The sequence below is a fragment of the Gasterosteus aculeatus genome, chromosome X (genome assembly GCF_964276395.1).
Source record: "Gasterosteus aculeatus chromosome X, fGasAcu3.hap1.1, whole genome shotgun sequence".
NCBI lineage: Eukaryota > Metazoa > Chordata > Actinopteri > Perciformes > Gasterosteidae > Gasterosteus > Gasterosteus aculeatus.
Genome location: NC_135698.1, coordinates 6,609,648 through 6,625,105, shown reverse-complemented (window position 1 = coordinate 6,625,105; position 15,458 = coordinate 6,609,648). Strand labels below are relative to the sequence as shown.

Sequence of the window (15,458 nt, the reverse complement as noted above, 5' to 3'; positions counted from 1 at the left end):
CGGCAAAACGCCACTTCAAACACAAATCCAAGCGGCACCTAAAGAGAGATCGGCCCGGCTGCTGCTTTGTGTCTGCTGAAGCAGAGACAATGAACCGGTCTGAATTTCATCAGCGAGTAGAGAGTGGCACAGAAAAAAAAAGAAAAGAAATACTGAGCACAAAACAACAAACTTTTCCAATCAATGCACTTTCTCATGTAGACGGGGGTGGGGGTGAAATTAATTTTCCCCTGAAGGGCTATTGTGGCGGGTTCACTGTTGACAAATACTCTTTATCGTCAGGTCAATGAGGATGGAGGAAAAAAAATAGGGGATGAAAGAGAGCGAGCGAGGGCGGGACGAATGAGACAGCACGGGGGGGGGCTAAAGTGGGGGGAAGGGCGACCAAGAGTTAGGTAAGAGAGAGTTGAAGCATTCTCAAAGTCTAATGACCATCAGCAGGACCTCCCTGACATTCCTCAAGCCCTCACTGCCACTTAGCACGGACGTTTCCCCGCGAGCGGCGAGCAGTTGTCCTCGCCTAATTATCCCGCACTCCACCTGCACGCCTCAAGTCTGCTTGTCACTCTGCTTCATGTCCTATTCGCAGGTCTCACCCCTCCTGTCCTTTCCTCCCTCCTTCTCCGCGCTGCCCTTTCCATAGCTCCTCAGGACACGGGGGAAGTCAAAACTCTGCTTCTCGTAGATTACTCCTGAATTTTAAAAAGGTCTTGTGTATTGTTTTTTTCTTTATTCTGTATTAGAATTAGCTGATATTTAATGCTCCGTTCTTATGAGAACAAGTTTAAACTCGTTCAAAAGTAGCAGTGAAGACACTAACACCCTTATGGATACAAACTAAGGATTATTATTGCCAAATATTATTATGTAATTCTTTACTTTTAATGGTTGATCATTTCCTTTCTTAATGAGCATAATCTGTTTATTGTATATTAATATGACTCATAACACACTCTCTAGTCTTGGTAAATAACCGAAACAAGTTGGAGCAAAAAGAAGGGCTACGTGTGAGAAACATTTAGTCACAAATGAAACGAAACGGCCTTGTTTGCCAACATTAGCAAAACGAGAAGATTGGGAATTTAAATTAAAAAAAACAGGAAATAAAATAAATTAAGGGGTGTGGGAGCTTACGGAGATCCAGCGACTTCGTATTACACAAAATCAATAGTACTACGATGTGTATTTTGAATAAATTGTTCAAATGAAAGGAACAAAGGCTCCTATAGAGCATGATCTATATATTAGAATCCCCATCACATTTGTCAAAGAAGACATTATTCCAAAATGTTAACAGAACATTTGTGATGGAAAGTCTGATTCTCCCTTTTAGGAGGCACCGTTGCTTTAGTTTATTCTCCAGCACAGTTTATTTTGATGAGAGGTAATTTTCTCGACAAACAAACTTTTCCATCATCTGCCAGCTTCTTAAGTTTCACACTATGAAATAGAACGCTCCTCCACCCGCGCGCCACGCGGAAATACTTAATGGATGTTTGAATAGTCATTACAGCACTCAGGGACACAAAGCAGAAAAGTCACGGAGCTGCAGCAAACCACAAAGCAGATGACTGATGTGATTTCGATTGCTCACGAGTAAACATTGGTACTTTCTTTTAACAACCAACGGAAAAATTAATCCAGTGTAAAAGTCCAAAATATGGAAGCCAATAATAGAGCAGAAAGCGACTTTTTGCCGAGTGAATTTGTAGTGCAGTGGCCTAATGTTTATCTTAGGAGAGAATAAAGACTGCCTGTTTTAACTACAGCTTATTGGGTTTATCCGTGAAGACGTGGAACCCAAATGTGTCAAAGAGTTAAAAGACAGAATCATTTTCAATTATCGGTTGACAAATCAGTCAAGCATTTCTTTTTTTATTATCGATTTACTTTCTTACAAGTCTACCTAATTGGGGAAACATTGAATAGTTTTTTTTAATACCAAACACGGAATAATGTTTCTCTAACAACTCCGTCCGACATTAATTGTTTTGTTCTATTTCTAGTTCTATTTCTGATTCCTCTTGGTTTCTTAATAACCAAATGTTTCCACTTCGCCCGCTTTTTATTTCCCTTTTCTCTGACTCTTCTCATCCAACCGAACGTCCGCCACGCTGCTCTCTCTGGTCCCCGGCTTTCATTGACTTCTGTCAGCAAGACTCATTTACAGCAACGAAGAAAATAAAATAAAGAAACGAGATTCACCACACACACTTTTACCCACAATGCCCAGGGGACTCAATTTGTCTTGAGAAATGCGCAGCCTAAAAAATATGATTGACACCTCTAACCTTCATTGGGATGTAATCTTCATCTTTAGCACTCGGAGATCTAATTAATTAGGGGAAATCTCATTTCCTCACTAATGCAACTGGACAGAGGCATGATCGAAGAGGGAGAGGAGGGAGGAGGGGAGGGATGGAGAGAAGGAAGGAGGCAGAGGAGGAGGAGGTGGAGGAGGAAGGCTTTAGATGGAAGGGGAAATAAAGGGGAAACATATGTCATTGATGCCTGTGAAAGGTGTCCACCTTGTTCATTTTAGGGAAGAACAAGAGCGTGCGAGGTGTTTGGGTTCAGACCAACTACAGCGTATCGATGACAGCTCCCGATGCCGCGGCTACCGGCCTTCACATGAGCAGAAACACTCCTTATAATGGGATCTCTGGGTAATGTACTCCAGTGTTGGACTTTCTTTTCTGGACTTCTTTTCTGCTGAGGGAGTGTTGTCCAGTTAGTTTGTGTTCTTGCTGTGCAGCAAACAATTATGTGTCAATTTAAGTGATTCACACCAATCTTGTGTCGCTCCAAAGTACAAATTAAACACTAAAGCTGTATTCATGTACCAAGCCATACATGTTACCATGACTGAACCGTAACTTCATAATGAATGGCGAGTGTGTGAACAGACTAAATATGCGTAAAATGTACAGGCCTTAATAAACGCTCTAAGAACCCCTACAGCTATGAAATAGTGTTCATTAGAAAAAAATAAAATAAAGGAGAATATTCTGCCCATCTACAGAAGTGTTCACACTCGGGCAATACTTCCTATTCCATTTACTGCTTATTGTTTAAACTCTGATTAGCAACGTGCGTGACTGGACTCGGAGTTGAGGTTTGGGATTTACATGGCAGTTCATTTTAAACCAATAACAGCCTGCAGAAATAACTTGTCCCTCTGCCTATAAATTCTACATATGGCTGTTTCACTTTACAAAAGATTTCTTGCAATATTGAAATATTACGATTTTTTACCTGAAGACTTTTCAATTCAATTCAATAATAAGTCATTCAAAAACAGACAACATCTTATGTATGTGATGTATATGCGTATAAAAGTCTTCCTTTTTTGTAGATAATCTCTGTTAATATAGTGGTATAATAGTCCTCACTTCAATTCAGTCAGTGAGAAAAATATACATTATTGAGACTAGAGAGCACAGACACACAAACGCACACAAGCGCACACCTGCACACACAAGCAAATACGTACACATTGTGCACCACCAAATGTAGATCAATCTCAAAATCATTGTGTTAATCAGCAAATGAAATGACCTCACAGCATCAGACACTTTGCACAGGAGGCAACAGGTTATAGAACTTCTTCTGAAGGGTAGAAAGACCTATGAATATATTTCACACCTCTTGGGTTTCAGTCTGTGTATACACACGGGCTGTAGTGCACTTACAGTATACACTGTAGGTCTTGATGCTCTCAGTTCTCGTACGTACGCACCGCTATCTCAAAATGACTTCCACATAACTCAGAGGCACAGATACGGTTGAAAAAGCCTCCAGCCGGGCAACAAATTCAAAGTGCCGCGGTTACTTTCTTGTTGATATGAAATAAAATCACTGTGCCGTCGCTAAAACGATTATCAGTCGCGCTACAGTCTCTTCGCCCCCACGAGCCATCTCCGGTCCCCACTCCCCCGTTTAGCCGGCCCGACCGGAGGCTGCATCTCGCCGCACAATCGCTCGCCCTCTCTGATCATTTCGTTCTTCTTGTCGGCCACCTCGCAGGCCGCCCACGAACGGGTATCCCGCAACCCCGACCGCTCCGGCCCCACCGGCATCTCCACACCACGCGGCTCGCCTGCTCGCACCTTTCCAATCTACGCATCGTAATGGCGGGATGAAAGGGAGTTGATAAACTGAAGTGCACATCAGATCTGCTGTAATGAAATCTTATCAATGTGTTCCCCTCGCTGTGTTGATTTGCATATAAATGACCTAATATAATAAGTCTCTCGGGCGTCTACCTGGGAGGAGTAAATATCTCTCTGCTTTGTCTCATCGCCGTGACGCGAGGAAACAAGACGCTAATTGAAGAGAGGAAAGCATCTTTATGCGACGACTGACATTCAATTATGCTCGGGGAGATCAGATTAGGTGGTGCCCCTCCAGAAATGTTTGAAAACAACATTTTGCAGAGGCGGCGACTCTGAAGGCAGCCGAGGATGTAATTTGAATGGCTTGCGAGAGGCCCGAGCTGAATGGCGCTGCTCTGAATGGAATCACTGTGCTACGACCTGCAAGTAATTGGATGTCCAAAGTGAGGTGTTGACGGAGGAGAAGGGGAGGCGAGGCTGATAGAAACAAAGAGAGTGACGGACGCTGAAACGAGGAGACACAGAGGGAAAATAAATGTCAGAAAATCAGTGAGTAGACAATGCGTCTACAGGTCCCAATGCCAAGTTTTAAAAAAAAACAATAAAGGCGGGAAGAATCACGACAATGAGAGCAGAGCAAGTGATTTCCACCACGTGGAAACTGCCGAAGCTTCAGTTGTCATTCACACAAACACAACGGCGCACAGGCGCGTGCAGCCGAGCCAAATAAGCCATTAGACAGGATAAGCTTCCTTATCAGCCAAACATCGTCAGGCAGCACACTGCCAAGGTCACAGCAAACAAACAGCGGGTCACTTTGCTTACATCCACCCCGACGTAGTATAATGCCGATCAGAGATAATTGTGTACATCTGTTCATCTACATGTCAATCTGGATTTCCTCCCATTGAGCGGGACAGAGCAGGTGATGTTGAGTAAACACATCTACACTGCAGGCGAATGGAAGCCAGGTCCCGGATATAATGCTGACGGACAACGCGTGCAACCTCAGCATGAATGGAGCGCGTTCCGTTTGTCGTTTACGCACACGGTGCAAACACCATGCAGACGCTCTCCGATTTTTGGGTAAAATATATATTTTTTCTTCTTACAAAGACCGTTAAGAGCCGCTGTTCAATTTCAAAGTCACCTTCAGGTAAAAAGTCAAAGAAAGAATAAAAAGTACAAAATCACTATTGTTACTGTATTGGTTGTTAAAATGTGCTTTCTGTCTGACAGGGAAAACAATGCCTTTAACAAGCTCTCACAATGTATCTCCATGGATGGAGGGGGGAAATAACAAAGCTGAACTGAGCAGGAAAACACATATGTGAGTTCACCTGTTTGGATATAAATATCCCAATTGCACAAACCACACATAAAAGCACACACACTGTATCTCCATGTAATTCACCTTTGTAGAACATGGAAAGGTGATGGAGGGGTCGGGCCAACTCCATCGATTGGCTATCCTTAGCAGTGACAGCTCCCAGATTGGCCAAAGAGCATTAGAGAGTCAGAAAGTCACACTGCCATTAGCAGGGTGTCCTCTCTGGTTACAGTCTGTCTGCACACAGACACACACAGACACTCCGTAGACTGAAATAGATCACAAAGATTGGTGTGTGTGTGTGGCGTCGGCAGATGGCTGTGCTCATGACTAGGGAATGTGATCGCTCTATTACTGCAGTAGCTTTAAATATATTCTGCATGAAGTTCAAGCCAAAAACATCCGCTTTCTATGCATTATCTTTTTAGTGTGCGCTATAAGCTCTCAAACCACCTAATCCTCGTCTCGACATCAAGGCATGCTTTCCACATCTATTTGCGTGTAATTTGGTATTTACCACGTCATCATGGCAGTATAAATCACAAAATGTGAATTATATACACGTTCATTGGAAGATCCATGCTGGTTAAAGCTGCTGTATTTGAGTCACATGACTAGACCTAAACAAAATGAGAGACCACAGTCTCACAGGCCTCTGCAAAGGATGCAGGGCTGTGTGGATGGGAAGTTGTTCCAAAAAGCACAATTTGGCATGAAAACTACAGTTTAATTGATAATTCAACAGGCTGAGTTTTAAGAAACAGACACAGAAGAATCTGACTAATTGATGCTTTTACCAGAATGAGTTTGGTGCAAATTCATGTCTATGGCCCCAACCAGCCTAAAACCCACGGCGCTGTCTGTGGTGCTGAAGTTGCGGACGGGTTTTGTAATGGGGATTATTTCTCTGAAGTCATGCAATCCGCTCTAGGGGGAGTGGAAGAAATGTACCAACTGCCTACTTTGAATGCTTCTATGATGGAAGAGGCTGAATTAACACACCAACAATGATAACATGACCTCTCACAGACGGTCAAGCTGCCGTATGCTGGTGAGAGATTTCTACCCTTTGTCACAATACCCAACAGATGTATGTCAGCATATTGGCTTTTCTTATCCAACTCTACATTTGAACAAAGTCCCTTTTCCTCTGTGTGTCGTTATCAGAGCTCCTCCTTTGTTTACATAGTCAGGCCACCACATCAATGCAAGTGGGTGTGCCCCAATGGTTCAGACAACATTGCAACCCTGCCCGCTGTTGCAGCAGCAGCGTCCAGTTCCCCCTCAGTTAGACACTGTCAGGGCCGTTTAACAGGGTTAACTGTCGCAGGCCGTTGACACGTGTTTAGAGGCAGTGGCAATGCTCCCCGATCTCTGATCTGGCATCTTCTGATCGCAGGTGGTGTAGTTCAGGCGTGGGTTGTCGGGTGGTATCTACGCTGCACAGCCTCAGCTCACTTTCCCATGTTCCAAGATAACAGGTGGAGATGGAGCTTTTTGTCAAGTCGATGGATTTCTTCTAACTGCGTTGATTAGTGGACTTTTACATGTTTTCAGAGGAAGACATGAATTTTGTCTTGTCAGGCTTACAAAAATGGCCTCATCCTCCAAGCAATATTGGCTGTCAACAATTACAGCCTCCAATTGATCCGACAGCGTTGTGTGTCAGAATAATATCAGACACTGAGGGGAAACCTGCCCAAATTGAAATGAGCGGAAATACTCTCGGAGTACATATCAAGAGCAGTTTTTACACCAAAGAGAAAACACCAAAGTGGAAATCAAACAGATTTCCTTGGAACAAAATTGATTTTACAATTTCCACAGGGTAGATTCTGCTTCCCCCGAAGCAGGTGAGATGTCTATCCAAATACACCCAAATGTCTGCCGAAATTATGGGACAAAGCGACGAAGATGCTGTGCAATTTCTCACTTTTTTTCTGCCACTTTGCTTTGTGTGTAAAACTCTCTCCTTGTCTCTCTGTCAAATATATTCTGCACGCTCATGCTGGACAAAAATGTATATATGTATATACACTGCACGACAGATGGAATGGATATGTGACAGAGCCATATTTATGGGAATGTGCTGAAGTGGCTGTGCTGAAATCCCTCCGGACCCGGGCGAGTACAGTTTAGAACCTTTGCCTTCTGCACTTCCATTTGGCTCTGCTGACTGGAGGAGTATTACTTCTTCCTCCACTTCTATTTTAAAGAGATGCTGCACTGCGGCTGGACTACTGCTTAAATCCCAGAGGACATTTTTGAAAAATCCAGCACACCAATAAATAATGGCGGGTTAGAGGGGGGGGATAGATACTTGAAGATAGAACATAAAGACAACACGGAGCTCCGGGCTCATACAGCTGCTTGGGTGGCCACATCTTTCATGGACTACCAAACTGCAAATACTTGTGTCTGTGTTTCAGGTGATGTAGAACACAAATGAAATGGCATTGCAAAAGAAATACAAGGAGGAAACACTAATGTCAGAGAGGTCTTTGTTACAGCAGTGATAAGAGAAGATGAAATCTTCAGACTTTACAATTTTTACTAAGTCAACACAACAGATATTTCATTTATATCATTTCACGTTTGACACCTCTGATTTTTAGACTTGTATATAGACCACGCTTTCGCAGGTGACATCACTTTAGGCAAGTTTTCCTACTCCATGCAGCCCCCTCTGGAGCCAAAACAGGCCTCATACAACTTTTAGTAAACATCTAAAATTGATGTAGAACAAGTACAGTCTGCTCCCAGGCAGTTCTCATCAAACTCCAGAAACCCAGCCTCCCAAAGGTTAAAGAGGTAATAACAAAAGAAATCTCCATATAGCTGTGTCAAAAAACAGATGGAAATCGGAGAGGAACAAATGTGCAATCAGCTCCTTCCAGACAGATCCCAAAAATAATCAACTCAAAATAGTGTCATCTGAAAAAAATCGGTGGAAAAAATCAGTGTGGCCGCTTAAATCAGCTGTGTGAGTGAAAAAAATCAAAACTTGACTCCAGTTTGAATCAATAAGTCTCTTGTCGTGTGGACTTTGGCAGGACTTGAAATAAAGGAATCAGAGATGAGATGGAGGAATACTTTTAGTGGGTTTTTTTTCTTCTCTCCCTGGAGGTCCTTCTCTGAAAAATCTTTGAGTATGACATCTTTCAAAGAGCTCACTATCACAGCGTAGGAGAATTCATCCCTTGAAACATTCAATCTGTCAATCGCATCGGGAAAAAAAGCGTCCCCGGCAGCGCTCACTGCATTGATTACACTACATCTCATTTCACGTACTTTTAATCAATTACACCTCCATCAAACGGTCTACAGTAGCTCGGGGAGCGGCTCGTAAGGGCGGTAAGCCGCCGTGGTACCAGCAGTTCCGGATGGGAGGTTTTTCAGCCGGTGCTTGTTGGACACCGCCAGAGGAGTGTGTCCCGCCTCAATTAAACTATGCGCTAAGTGTCTGACAACAGCTAATATTCCTCTTCCACCGGCGAACCCAATCGATGTTCTGGCTTTCGCCGCGCTGCTGAAAAAGCAATCATCCCGTTGTCTCGCTCCGCTTAGACGGGGGAAATGGAGAGACTCTCATCTGGCCTCTGCGCCCGCTCGCTGGAATGCGTCAGCGCTTAATCTCACACGTGTGGGTGGCGTGTGCCACACAAACACACGCATAGTGTAAATACACACACACACACACTTTTCTTCACTCTGATCACAGTTTTTAAAAAAGAGTAGATGTACCACAGAAAAGCTCGTGGGAATAAGCACCCATTTGCAGACGTTTGTCGGGTCGACCCACCTCCCTGTCAAGCAGTTTGTTGGAGATGACGGTGACAATGTCGCCTCTTTCCGCGTCAATGTAGAACATGTTGGGGGACGGCTTGTCCGGAGACTGCCGGACGATGTTGTAGCGCAGCGCGGCGTTGTCCGTGCCGGGGTCGTCCGCGTCCAGCGCCGTCATGGTCATCACCGTGGTACCTGGAGCACACACAGGCAGACGGGGGGGGTGAGGGTCTGGCCTCAAACACTGCAGTGTGTACGGGAGGCAGATAAACGCTGGAGCCAATTCAGTATGTTAGTAGATACAGCAGGAGATGCTTTTTGTGATTCTGAAGGTTTTTTAAAGGTGTTACCAAAACACTTGCTTGTTTTAAAATGAAATGAAACAAGTTGACATCTTTCTACAGGTATGAACATTTTGACATTTGTTGTTTCAAAAGCTTTACATTGCCAAATGCATTTTAACCATTAGTGGATCACATGTTCATGCTAACACAGTTTGGGCAAGCCATTAACCCGAGAACGACTGGCTGATATTTCGTGTAAATGGGTATTGTGATATGCGTTGTGTTTGGGGGATCTAAAATGAGAGCAATCGTAGCCGCAGATGTTCGAAAAAGAGCAATCCCAAACTACTAATAGCCCCTTAAAAAGTTAGCCTATCCAAATGATGTGTTTTCATGGTGCATTCGATTTGTCAACAGGAACAAAAAAATGGAAACCTCGCCCGCCGCAGCTGAGCTGAAATAGGAGGCAACCTCAACCTTTAATCGCTCCCTCCTGTCAGCGACGAGACTCCCACACGGATTCGGCGGGACGCACTCCATCCACACATACAGATGTGTGCACATGCAAATGCATGGACGCGCTCGCACACACACACACACACACACATACACACACACACACACACACACACACACTTTAGTGTCATTCCTGAATGGTGTATTTCATTTTTCCACTGCGGGCAGAAGTGTCTATAAACTGGATCTCCGTCCTGTGCTTCATGTGGTTTGCTGTCACCAGCTTTCAGTCAGACAAAGCTGGCTGAAACATCCCTGGCTGAATACCTCCTCCATTTGTTTAATAAGCTTAAAGTTTGACTCGCTCTCTCAGAGAGATACGTGACTGAATTCTGATGAGACTGCGGGCTACCGACACAGATGGATACATCTGAAATGTAGAACGTGTGTGTGTGTGTGTGAAATTTGAATTGATATCTAAAAAAGGTTGGCTGGGATTTTTATTATTACTCTAAAAAAAAAGGATACCCAGTAGAATTGGTCATAATTAAATGATACAACTAATCAATGTGGATGATTTTGCCTGTTACCTTGATTACAGCTAATTATTTTGTAAAATAATTAAGCCCTCCGCAGTTTAATGTGTTTTCTGACAACAAACTGGTGATTTCTTACTAGACCCACACAACGAAACATTCTCCTAAGCACCAAATAACGGCGCTGCGCTCCACGGCTCATAAACATCCATCTCTTTTCATGCTCCTCCCTAATGCACGACGCAGCTTTGCCACAGCGCATTAGCCAAACTGTTCAAACAAGACACAAAAGGGCTACTGGAAAATATGCAAAGTCTACATTAAATCCTTGGCTTGGTTCGGCAAATGTTTCGTCCGGTTGAAGGTAATGAGGGGCAGAGACGCGTGGGTTTTATCCTCTTGGCATTTGCACTTCAAGGTGAACCACTAATGGTTAAGTAAACCAGTAATCCTTCCCCTGCAGAATAATTACACAGTCCCATCTCCTCCATTACCTTTACTCTGTTCCACTTCACACCTTGCCAAGCCACACTGTCGGCGCGGACGCAGTGAGGCCTGCGCACAAACACGCACCGTTTTGCACGCCGCCGCGCCGACCGCCAGAAAATTAGTGCTAAGAAACGATGACTGAATTGATTATCCTGAACAGATCTCAATAAATTCTGTTCTCATCCCGCTGGCTCACAAAGGTGCCTTCCAATGCGACGCAATCGCATTACATGTTTCATACGATATCGCGGTGGCCCTCTCGAAACTCACCGTCTTCATCAGATACCATAATTCTGCACACAAACGGGTGTAATGTAACGTCGCTCCAGGACACAACGCGGCATCAGCATGCAACATCCAGCATGCTGTGAAGGGACAATGGGGGCCGGGTATCACTAACACTGATGTCGCTTGTGTTTAAGCCTAACATGGCGTTGTGGCCGGTGGGCCCTCGGCGAGGACTCCCGCCTCCCCGTCCCCTCGGACCCACGGACCGGTCCCTCCGAATTGCATCGGATGGTGGGACAGAATGCGAAAGCGCAGCGGCGCCATTACCTCACCATCACTCAAACGGCGCCGGATGACAACAGCTCGGACTGTATGAGGAGAATAGTGATACAATCACGATGGAGGCGGTGGGGAGAGTCTGTAAACACACTTGCTGTCAAGCGACTGTGTAATGCGGTGAACATGTGCGTCGCTCAATAAACACAAAGAGATAGAGAGCGAGAGGAGAGAGAAGCACCGCGAGGTAAAAAACATCAGCGATTCACTCGGAAAACCAAAGCGCACACGCAGATACACATGTTGTGGGTTGATTTCGTCACACGGGCTGCAGCGAACTCACCGAGGGAAATCAGTGGGGGGTTGGGGGGGTGGGGGAACCGACACAGTGTGAAGAGACAAGATGAAGCAAAAGAGCGAAGTTGATTTTATAGATTTCTTTTAAACGGGGACAAACGTGAGCTGCGTGTGAGCGTGTTTGTATGTTGCTGTACGTGCACGCGGTCCACGTGTCAGAGAGCCGTGTCATGAGCGTGACGGATCGTCGTTTCATTTTAACTCAATTAAAAGTGTACGCTGGATGTTCCAAAAGCTAAAATGGGATTTCCATTAATCAGACTGAAATGACTGAAGAGCTGACCCACTCTATTCCCAGGTGTGAATGAGATCAAAGATTAATCATCATATCCAATACAAATACTGGTGAGACTGTACATTGCTATGAAATAGAACAAGGCAGCAGGGTGAGATGGACAGAAAGTGGAAATCTACCAAAATAGAAAATGCCACCATTAGACATTTGGTGAATCAAAACTGATTCCCTCCGACTCTTTACGGTCTCATTTTATCCGTCCAAAATGTTCCAGCTACTTTGAGGTTTGTAAGCAATTTGTGTTCGGTCCGCCTCGTGAAGCGAGCCCCTCTCTGGAGGTCCGTCATCAAAAATAAAGCCAAATAGATGGTTTAGTTCAAATGAAAAGATGTTTATTCCAAACAAAACCAAGTGGCCACAACTTGAATTACATAACTAATATTTGATCGAATAGAGACCTAAAGTTTGCCATCAAACAGCCTGAAACTAGTTTGCTATTTCTAAAAAAAATTCCAGAAAATCTCTCGCTCATACAGCGGCATCTTGGCATAGCGATTTGGGCAAAGCAACTGATAAGCTAATATAAAATGTAAATAAACGGATAAAAAATGTATTTTTTCTCCATGACGCCACAGGATCTGTTTCAAGGGGTCATTAGATGATCAAAAAGATTGGAAATGAAAGGATACTTTTTCTCCAGAAATTATGTAAATAGATCATTTTTTGTTATGTAATTTCCCCTGTAAGTCTCTGAACTATAAAAAGCAGGCAACACAGGTGATATTTTGACATGCAGTACAAAAAACACAGGTAAAAAAATAGAAATTATATTCTATTTTCCCTTATATCTGCATAGATTTTTCAGAAATCACAAACAAAACCACACATCCTTGCCACCAACAAGGGAATACTTGGTGGCTGGCTGTAGCCAACTAGCATTTGGCCAGTGCTAACGCTAAAGGCGCCCGGAGTCACTGCACGTCACGACCCGCAGGAAATCAAGGTGCCCCCCCCCCCGGGATCGAACCCTCGGTGAGGGGGTCCGTAATTGCTGAATTTGTGTTAATACTCGCTGAAGGTCGCCCTCCTGAAGCTGCCCTGCCATTAAAAAAGGAGAAATACTATCCAAACTAATCAAAAGTGCATTGACCGCACAGCCCCCCGTTAGTGGCAGAGTAAACCACAAGTATGCCGACGGCCAGGTGTAGAAAACAGCAGTTTTACTTTCACCTGGTTTAATTCTGCATAGAAGAGAATAACTTCATGTTTGCTTGGGAGGCTGTAATACATTTTTCGTCACAATGCATTGTTGATGAAACACCTATTCAGGAGCCAGCGGGACTGAGACAGAATGGAATTCCGGGATTTCGAAGCTGAGAATGTGCAGAACGGGTCTCCCCAGCTCCGCTGCACGGAGAACGCATTTGAGCTCCCTCGCCGATGCCGTCCACCCGTTCTTTCTTCTCGGCCCCGTATCCATTACAATCCTGACACTGTAGGATCAATTTGTGCTTATGCATAGTTTACAAACGCGGACTGAAGGGGGACGGTTAATGCTTTCATCACAGTGCAGCAGTGACACGTGTGCTCACGAGAATATAAATGACTGGCTAATGAGAGAATAAATAACGCAAAAGTTAATGAACAGAAGAACCTGAAAAACAACTCTTCTATCTGAACAATGACAATCACAGCTTGGTAATGAAATCACTGATAATTGAAATAAGTAATTGAATTGTATTAAGTGTTTTTTGACAGGGGGACAAAGACAGGGAGGCGATAGTGCATGAGACATTTACTCTGCAGATGTGTATCCGCTTTGAAAAGGTTGAATTGACTGAATTCACAATTCAATGCATTTATCCAAATTAAAGTCCAAACGAATCATTTTCACAAAACTTCTACTTGGTTTCAGAAAACTAGTTCCAAACTTGGTGCTTGACAGGCAAATTAAATGGACTTCCTAACACTGTCAGTTGTTTTACCCCTCAGTAAAGGCAAAGTTCATACTACAATCAGTATAATTCATTTTTTGCTACATGCCTCTTGATCTTTTGAATATTTGAATCATCAGTACATTCATTTCGATTTGTTTGAATCGTTTTTGGAATCTCTCCATGGTCATGGGACACGTATTAATGGTAAATTAACAGTATGTTTACTTGTATTACTTTGTAATCTTGTAAAGCTTGAAGAAAGCAGGGGAACAGCTGACCAGCTGCTTTATGGTTTAACACAATTCACCAAGTAGGTTGTGCTCTCATTCAATTCCTGCGTCCAGTTCACAGAGTCCATGAAGTTTTTCTGATGGTTATTGATACACAAACCTAATAAAGTCCATTAAAAAAGTTTTGTTGTTTGCTGTTGGTAGGTTATTGGTAAATAACTGCCCAAAACTAAGCACTTGGATTTAATGTTTTCGGTAAGAACTTGCAGTGTTTGAAATAATTTGCCTCGCGAAGGACACGTAAACCCAGATAACAGAGCCATCAGGCTGTTTTAAATGAAAGGAAACAGTGAATATTGTATGCAACATTATTTACTTAATATACGTATATTATTTTGAAGGATATAAGATAATACATTTATCTGTCTCTTTCATTTGTTTGAGGCATACATTTTTTTATCATATTAAGTTTTTTTAATTTTTTTTTATCTCAGGCACTAGACCTCCTGTACTCATATTTCCCTGCATGTCCTCTCCTCTCCCACCGGCATAACAAATGCTACAAGTCCCATTGCAGAGCCAAATGTCAGTCCGGGAGGCCAGCAGAGTCCACGGAGAATAATGACCGCCTGAACCACTTCCGGACGTGACTCCAAGGAGCGCCGACAGGACGGGAGAGGAGGCAAAAGCCATGTGACAAGAACTGAGCAAAGACACAGTTGCGTAGTAAACAAAAATTCTGACTTTTTTGGTTTTGACATTTGCTTCTGAAATTAGTTTCAAAACAGGCACTTCCCTGAGGAGGCGGCTTTCCCGTGTGAACCTAGTGATTCTCTTGCCTAAGCTTATCCAAATGTTTTACTTTTTTCATTTAGTAGCATTTTTTAACAGAACAATGCTGCTTTTTTACAAAAAAATTTTTTTTGTTTGCAGACCACGTGTTTGAAATGGCTTTCGACTACGACCGTTCAGTCTGGTAAAGAATGTGTTTTGCGCCAACCGCAATTTTCACACAGCACGGAGTTGCAGCTGCAATCAGCCAACTCAATAACAACCTGGGGTGTATTGATTAAGGAAAAACGTGAGCAGCCGCACCACGTGATACCTTCGTTAAAGAAAAATGACCCCGTGGCTCTGATGCCACCAGACGTGTCCAAAAGGTTCATGCTTTCAATGTTGTGCCAAAGTCGAAAAAAAAA

The 15,458-nt window shown here is 43.6% G+C and overlaps 1 protein-coding gene across 1 annotated transcript in view; it reads right to left on the bottom strand.

The window, feature by feature from the left end:
* cdh13 (cadherin 13, H-cadherin (heart)) overlaps positions 1 to 15,458 on the bottom strand; it is a 251,006-nt gene that overhangs the window by 72,848 nt on the left and 162,700 nt on the right. Inside the window, exon 7 of the mRNA XM_078081980.1 lies at positions 9,248 to 9,426. Within this exon, the coding sequence (XP_077938106.1) occupies positions 9,248 to 9,426 (179 nt within the window). The remainder of the gene's footprint in view (positions 1 to 9,247; positions 9,427 to 15,458) is intronic.